The 8,949-nt window shown below is 33.3% G+C and overlaps 2 protein-coding genes across 2 annotated transcripts in view; both read left to right on the top strand.

Annotated features, from left to right (window-relative positions):
- Window positions 1-679: 679 nt before the first annotated feature.
- On the top strand, window positions 680-5,167 carry LOC108575363. Its single transcript, XM_017938135.1, has 4 exons — window positions 680-765; window positions 888-950; window positions 1,659-1,821; window positions 2,132-5,167. The coding sequence occupies exons 1-4, from the start codon at window positions 695-697 to the stop codon at window positions 5,165-5,167; spliced, it is 3,333 nt and encodes a 1,110-aa protein (XP_017793624.1). The 5' UTR covers window positions 680-694.
- A 1,464-nt stretch (window positions 5,168-6,631) lies between these two features.
- Window positions 6,632-8,949, top strand: part of LOC108575381 (AMP deaminase 2) — a 26,818-nt gene continuing 24,500 nt past the window's right edge. The window contains exons 1-2 of the mRNA XM_017938156.1: window positions 6,632-6,750; window positions 7,696-7,832. Of these exons, the coding sequence (XP_017793645.1) occupies window positions 7,700-7,832 (133 nt within the window). The 5' untranslated portion in view covers window positions 6,632-6,750; window positions 7,696-7,699. The remainder of the gene's footprint in view (window positions 6,751-7,695; window positions 7,833-8,949) is intronic.

Genomic DNA, 8,949 nt, shown 5'->3' with positions numbered 1-8,949 from the left:
GTTAAAACAATTGAATTTTCAAAAAAATTATTGTAAAAAATTGCGCAACATTTAATACGTATGTATGTTGTTTTAACAAAATTGAAATTTTCGATATGCTTAGAAAAGTTTTGAATAATAGAATATTTTGTTGTTTTTTGTTTTTACAAATATTAAGCTAAAATAAGACATTATTCTATTTGCATATATATTTTATTATTGCGTGCGTTAGTGCAGGAGTAGGGACAACACCTGCGTGTTTACCTGCTGAAGCACCCCCAACCCTACCATTGTACGACGTCAAATACGACAGTTGCTCGTAGTACCGAACCAAAGAAAGATCGTTGGAACTATTCATATTACGTGATTGTTTAAAATAAAATAAGTCTATATTACGTTGTAATATGCTAAACATTTTTTTAACCATTGCTCAGTGAATTTAGTGATCGTTCATTTCATATATTGAATTAATAATTGTAATAGGTGTATAAAGTAACAAGATAAATATGCACCATTTGCAAAAACAATATTTATTTCCAACCTATCGTATAACTAAATATCGTTTATTATTTTTGCCAAGCGTCATGCTGCTTGTAAACATCGATTAAAACATGTACGTCTTACCAAACTTTTTCATAATAAGCGCCAAATATCGAACGTCGATACAATCGATTATTTCGATTTTTTGAATCAGTTTCAAATTGAATTGTACAGTATGACATCGTTTTACGATAGTTACGACTATTATAAAAAAATGCTGGACTTGCAGGAAAAGTTACGAAAAAGGTAAGTAGAGCATGTTTCTTAGAAAAAAATTTTTTCGTAGGCAAATGTATTAGAAAGAAATATATAAAATTTTTAAACATATTTGTAAATTATTCCATACGTTTGTTGCACAATTGTTATAGCGAAGAAGAGAGAATAAGATTAGAAGAAAGATTTAAAATACTCGTTCAAGAATCTCGCAATAGGTGAGTATTTAAATTGAAATTACTTATTCAGAAACCAGTGTTATTAATTCTGTAGCTTCTGCGGACAATTCTGAATTCTTAAAGCACTGAATTGATTTACCTAGCTGAGCGTGCACTATGCAGAAACGACGAGAAAAACTTTCGCAAACAATACATAGATAAATAGCTGTCATTATCGATTTTATTTCCGTTTCTTCTAATAATAATACAAAAGAATTTCGGGGATTATGTATTGATTCGAAAGCGACCTAGTTTTGAGGAATGTCACAATCAATATAAGCGAACATAACCTTTGTCTCGTAATTGATTTCTAACATGAATTCCCTATGCTTTGTGTTTACGTTTTAAAATATGCCTTAACCTACGTAAACATCGATCGCATACATAGAAATAAGTAACATAGACATTCTGTTAATTTGGCACTGCAGTCTTCGTATTTTGATGTACCCGCTATCAATGTACATATAATATGTATACACACAGACACACACGTAAATATATATACACTATCAAGGAAAGTTGTGATCTTTTGCCAATGTCACGCAACATTCTTCGATCGCGTAGGCATTTAACAGACTATGGTAAATTCGATTTAGGTAAAATAAACATTTTGTTTGCATACAATTATTAACATTTTATTTTGAAAAATTTTTAAATAAACGAGAAATGACTCCAGATTTAAAAATTATGAAATTACTGACATTTCAGGCACGATGCGTGTATAAATCGATTGCGCTTAAGATATATAGAATTTTTAGAGGAACAACGTACAAGGGATGAAAGGAATCATAAGCTTCTCGAGGCATTGGATAAAGTAGACAATAGCCTTGCATTGATGACTGCGAAAACAGATAGGCTTAATATTCTTAGGGTGAGTTTTTTTTTTATTTTTCACAATTTTAATTTAAAAAATGTATGTTATTTCGATATGCATGCGAAATCGTTCATCGCTTCTTTATAATTCAAGAATGTTTCATTTTTATTGCGATAAATAGTTATCTATCAATTACGTGAAAAATTTCAGTGATTTTATCACACCGTTTAAAAGCACTTCTACAATGCGTTTCAGTTTATGGTAGTGCACAACACGTGACTGTACAAACATGATATACGTATTTGAAACGTGAAGTATACCGTTAAAAATACGTTATTACAACGGAGAATACCTGGTTATTTTTCAGAAACAATATGAAGCTTATCTTCGTCGCATTTATACTGTTCCCATTCAATCGGAAAGTATTATCGACGACAACAATATACCAATTCAAGGCGAAAGTAGATATTTGAGGAAAGATGCGACTGTGGAACCAATTCATTTATCTTCCGAAATAAAAAATACTCCGTCACCTCAAATGTGGCTGTTAAACGACCAAACGAATTGGTCGATCTCTCCTTCAGCGACGAGCTTCACTAAATCAGCACAAAATACGTATTACAATAATTACCAACCGAGTACCGTACAACAGAAAAATTTAAATCAGCTGGTGAACGGAAGTCAAAATGCTTCACGAATGTATTCGACAATTTTACAAAACGATATTCAACAATCACCAACTCAGAATGTATCGTCACAAATTTTCCAACATAAACAACCGTACGTTCCGATTGATCCAAATTTACACGTACCACGTGTATCATCATGCCAACCGAGTTCTTTAAGTCAACCAACTGTTCCACATTTTAACAAACCCACATCAGACCGAATGGAAACAGCTCAAAATATATCACATTTTATAGTACCAGAACGTACTAACGAGAGCATGTCACCGTACAAATTCTTGGATGTATCTCAAAATCGATTTACTCCTGTTACTCCGCAGCATTACATTCATCCATCATCAATTTCCACGCAATCATTTCGACAAGAGAACGACAAAATATCGTTGGATAATATGCAAACGCAAGTGTCAAATGTTGACGAAATACCTTCAGTTTATAGAACCATGCCGGTAATTGCGAAACGAAACGTGTACGGTATACCTTCGTTAAATAAATCATTAAATTTATCCAAACGAACATTTCCAAGTTACACGGATTACTCTTGGAGAAAGCCTGATTATTTGAAAAAATCTGTTAACGATACGCCTGTGCGATCATTAACAACTTCCGACGTCGATAACATGATAAGACGACACAAACGTTTCACATCAAAGAGTCTAAGTGGTACAAGATCACCGATCAATACGAAACAACTTGTTGTGGACGAAGAAGACGAACATAGAACAGCGACGATTGTGGAGAACGAGTTAGATAGGTACATCGATAAAATTCGGAAGCTTCATCGTGACCTTGATACACAAAGTTTAGAGGAAATCGACCAGGATATGACTGTTATTCCAAATGTTTCTTCGTCGAATGTCAATTTAGAACTTCTGAACGAGGATCAACCGAAAGAAGATCTTCCTAAAGAGGTCGAGAAAGTTCTGGCATTGGCGGAAGATCTTGTGTCTAGGACAGTGGTTTTAAATGATGCCAACGATTCTGGAAAAGGGCACGTGGATAAAAATAGAAATCTCGAATTGGTTGAAAGCACGCAAAGCGACACTCCGATTTCAGAAAGAAACTACGTTGCGTTCGCAGATACGCGCGAAGGACGCGAAACTTCGGTAGCGTTTGCAAAAGACGAAATTAGCAACGATATTAAGTTACACGAGCCAAAATTAGATTCACATCAAAATATTGAAAAGCTTGAGAAACAGAATATTACCGGCCTAAGTAACACTCATCCACTGGAGCAATATGAACAGCAATTACACCAAATGCAAGAAAACGAACGTGTTGATTTCAATGTTTCGTCCAACGAGAAGGAACAAGTGGAGACAAATGTACAAAGGCAAGAGTATAATGAAGAAGATAATTTTTATCTTGCGGAGGAATCTGACGTTGATCAACATTCTTTTGACGTCGTTGACGAGTTAGAACCGTGGGATCTAGATTGCTTGCAGAAACGAATAAAAGAGATAAATTTAACTGGCGAAACTGAAGATCAGTCTAGTAAGAAAGAATTAGTAGTAGACGCTTCTAAGTTAAATCAAGATAACGTAGAGCAAATTGAAAATTCAAATAAAGTAAACACTGTGGAAAGTGACAAAAATGAGCAAAATTCTAAAGAAGAATCGAATATGAACGAAACAAATTCGGATATCACAAAAGATCAATCGAGACAAGAAACTACCAAGTATCCTGTGCAAAAAGAAGACTCTATTCATGAAAATGTAACAGAAACAAGCGAAACTTCTGTTTTACCTGAAAAATTAGAACATGAAGACAAAAGTTATAATAATGAGAATGTAATGCAAATTAATACTAAACTGGTACAGGATCAAGTTGACGAACGGAATGACTTAGACAATAAGCAAACTGAAGAATGTAATGAAACTAAATTTGTACCTGACACGAATGAGCAAGAGATAGTGGCGCAAACTGAAGAATACACCAATGAAAATTACTACGAAGACCCTAATCAAGCACAGAACTACGCACAAAATTATGAAACAGAGTATACCGGTTTGAACGAACAATATAATTACGACGAAAATGCGATGTACGAAAACAATCAGGGGCAGAATTATGATCAAAACTTGACCTACGAAGCTAATCAGGATGGAAATTACGATCCGAACGTTTCGTACGAAACTAATCAAGATCAAAGTTATGACCCGAACGCGGCATATGTAACTAATCAAGACCCGAATTACGATCCGAACGTGACATACGAAAATAATCCAAATCAAGAATACCAAGAATATATTAATCAAGAGTACGCGCAGGAGTCGAATGAACAGTACGGAGCATACGTTGGTGAACAATACGGTTCGAGAAATCAGTACGAACACGAACCTAATGTACAATATCAAGAAGATGCGAATCAAGAATATGCATACACTTATGAGCAACAATACGATCCTAATCAAGTAAGTGACACCGATGCAAATCAGCCTTTCGCATATACTGATTACGATCCTAATCAGTCACAGCTTACGCAAGAAGAAGATAAGCAGGACGAAGAATACAAAGAGGTAGTACAAGAAGCGTCGAAACACGAAGATACAAAAGAGGAGAAAGTTGATACTGTTCAAAGTAAAAATGAAAAATTATCTTCTGAGAAGGAGCCGAAGAAAACAAAGGACGTAATCAAATCTTTGTTGGATTCTGATACAGACAGCACGATTGAGAGGAACGTTTCGAATACAGAGAGTGACTTTGATTTTAACTGAAATTGAACGATCTAAGTTCAATTCTATGTAAATGTTGTTTCTTCCTATTTCTGAACGCACACCTGTAAGATATACGGTTAGAGTATATTCGTTAATGTAAGTTTAGTGTAATGTAATAAAGTCACGTATCTTAACAAGTAATAAATTATTCCTATTACATCCTTTCATCGTTGTTATTCTCGTTCAGTATGTATTTGTGTTATTCTTTTAGCGGTGCGTCCGATAACAGTTTTTAAATTTTTATCTCAAATACGTTTCAACTTGCAAGTTTCGATTTTAATCGTCCGACTTGAAACCTGCAAATGGAGTTATATGAATGTTTAGTTGGTTTTATATATTGGTGAGTAATTATATAAAGAATGTATAAAGTTTTTTAGTTTGTTCAAAGGATACATCGGTGACGGCCAGTTGCGCGGTATGGATTTTCACAAGATCGACAGGCGCGAGCCTGCGCCAGGCTCGTATGACGCGCTTCACATCACTATCGCGCCACTCGACCAATCGTGCTCATTCGCGTACATCTCCCTTGTTTCCAGCACTGTTAAAGTTACAGGTGACAGATTTTTCACTTTTCTAAATGTTTCGTTGCTTGCTGTATTAACATTGCCAATATGTTTAGTGTTTTGTAATCAATGATTCCATCATTACGTATGTGACAGTAGATACACTAATTTTAAAGTACCCATTGTAAAGTATCAAATTTTTATATTTATTAATGAACGAGATATTTTAAAATTGCAAAAGTTGCGATATACGTTATTGTGAAAATTCTCAAGTTTTTTCTGTTTATTCCGTGTACTGTACAATAATGAAAGAATGAAGTTTACATGTACAAGTGAGGTTATTTTGTTATGTTCGTTGAAACGTTGAGAAAGCTGTGGAAACAGTGTTAACTATAAATTAATTACAATTTTTGAATTAAGATAAAGCAGAGATGATTTTTGTCGAACCTAGTCAATTAATTCATCATTGTTTTTATACTTTTGAACGAGTTCGGTTGATTCGTGGAGTTTGCCGAAGGCCCCTAACAGGGTAGATACGATCCTATACGACACATCGTGACTACAACGTGCAGTGACAGTTGGTCGCTAACAGCACGCTCCAGCCTGCCGGAAGTTTTATGTGCGTTTTGTGTTTTCTTCCATCAAGAAGTGTATCGTGAACAAATCAACGATATTTTTGTTCTTATTTTTCAAATCAACTAGTGATCCTTCAATAATAAACGTGAATATACGCGAATCTTTTTCTCGTATCTACCAGAAAGCAACGACGTCGCAACCTTGTTGTATTTATATGCAAAGTTGCTTGAAAAGGCAAACTGAACGCTTCCATGAATACATACAATTATCCGATTATCAGATGTTAAAGAAACAGTGCTTCGTGATTCTTTCGATTAATGTTTAACGCACATATATAGTTGACGGTAGCAGTTTGTTGATATCATCAGGCGTATTTCTGAGTCCATTGAAAGAGAAAACGCACTCTGACGTTTTATCCGTTAAGCTCGAAGAAAAGAGAGTGTAAGATAACTAAGTGGTATTTGTGTTTTTACATTTACATTTATAACAATTTATCCTACTGTTGTAAGTATATCAATAACATTATGCATTTTTTTCGGTAAAAGTTGAAACAAGAATGAATCGATTTGTTACTGTTTTATTTTATTCACGTAATAATATACATATATGATATATTACTAATTATTATATATTTGTATTTATTTTTGGTGTTTTTAACATTAATTGAAATATGTTTATTAAAAATTTGAACAGTTCTGATAACAAAATAAAATACGTCGTTTTATAGACTTAAAAGTTACTGCGTAATAGTTCGAATGGCTAATATTTTCCATTAAATTGTATCAAATATATTTGAATTTAACGATTAATTAAGTTCTCGATTTATAATTTATTATCCCCTATAAATTGTGTTATAAATTTATTTCTAAATACAAAATAATATAGTTTCTAAATATAATCCAAGTGTGTATTCATCACAGTTCTACCAACTGACCCCGAACTTTTAACAAGCTTGATTTATTTCCTGCACAATCCATTACTCTGCTTAAATATGTAGAGTAGAAAATCAGTTTCATATGAAAACGAACATTAATATTATTCTTCGTTACTATCGAGAATTCCTTCACTCGATTTATTTATAATAACATGGGTTTTGATTAATCAGCGTCTCAATATAATTAACTAAAAATTAAAATACACATAATAGATTGTATATGAGTGGAATCGCTTGCAACACTTTTTCCTTTTGCTGTATTACCGTTCCTATGATTTTTTTGTTTTATTATGTATTTCTCGTAGTGATAATAAAATAGGATATTATATTATATATCGCTATAAACATAATTTAGTATACTTAAATGCATTCACAGATAAACTGAACCTTAATTATTTATTATTAACATATACTCTTAACATTAATATTCGTATCTTTTTCACGGCGTATATGTACTTACTATGAAATGAAATGAAATTGTATGTAGACAAAAATGAAAACATAAATGTTTGTAGGAGGATGGAGGATCTGGTAAGTGTGAATGGCGTGAAGGAGGTAAACGGTGGAACCGATAGGATTTACTACGAATTAGACGGTGAAGGTGATGCAGACAGTTCGACAACGCCACACAATGTCGACCCTCATCGTGATCGTAAGTTTCCTATTTGATATTACATCTAGTAACTTCAATGAACAACTGTGTCAAATTACAACTTGAGAAAAGTCATTGTAATGTTAATTGCGTTACGTGTTGTATTATTTTGTTCATCTATATACAGGGTGTTCCGCAAATAAGTCGACAAACTACGCCAGTGTGTTCAAAATATTATATATATCATATTAAAATTTTTGCAATTCAAAAAACTATCCATTTTTTCCATTAAAAAATTCTCTACATTTTTAACTGTTAAAAACATATACGAGTCTGTATATACGTTACACTGTGCAGGCCAGAAAAATCGAGGAGGCTGCTGTGCTATTATTAATTAGTTTGTTTATGATAAAGCATTTTACTTACATTAAAGGCTGTATTTTTTGACGCGTATGAGCACCAGTGAAGCATAAACTATACCAAAGTGTAATACAGTCTTTTAAAATATGATAAAAACGCTGTTAAGTGTAGCCATGAAAGTTGTTAACTTTCAGACGATGAGGATTTTAAAGAGGATCGATAATCCGCGGTGGTGTGACATTAAGAATTGCTTTTATTTCTGTCGGTTTTAATGGCGAGCAACACGTTTCAATAATAAATACTGTCGCGGTTTAAAAATAGCTCGAATTGGAAAATTACCTTATTACTATTCTTCCTGTCGTGCCTACTTTTTAAGCGTGTCATTTATATCGACCGTTTCTCTCCAGCAGTGTATTGCCAACTTTAATTGAGTTTTTCTCTCACGGCATATTCTCGAAAACTTCCTTGCGTGGCGGACCTAAGGATTTCGTGTCTCTTTCGCTACGTCCCAATTATCGCTTCGGGTGTTTCGTTTCTAACTTATTATGACTGCAATATTTCTTTAATTTCTTCTTAACTTTTTTCTCACTTATTTATTTAGTTTTTTAAAAATTCATATTTAAACTATTATATTAGGAAATTTTTACCTTTTGTTTATTCAGAACTTCAATTAAATTTTATTTTCGGAATATGATACGAATAAGAAGTATAGAAGGTATTCAACAAGTAAATTAATGAATGCTAAATGCAACGCAACAAATTAAATCAAGGGCGGAAACATTTTAGAGCACACGAAATAAAATAAATGTGAAATTTT

This window comes from Habropoda laboriosa, unplaced genomic scaffold, assembly GCF_001263275.1.
Source record: "Habropoda laboriosa isolate 0110345459 unplaced genomic scaffold, ASM126327v1 scaffold143, whole genome shotgun sequence".
Classification (NCBI taxonomy): Eukaryota; Metazoa; Arthropoda; class Insecta; order Hymenoptera; family Apidae; genus Habropoda; species Habropoda laboriosa.
Note: the sequence above shows the minus strand (reverse complement) of the source record. Positions and strands in the feature narration are given on the sequence as shown.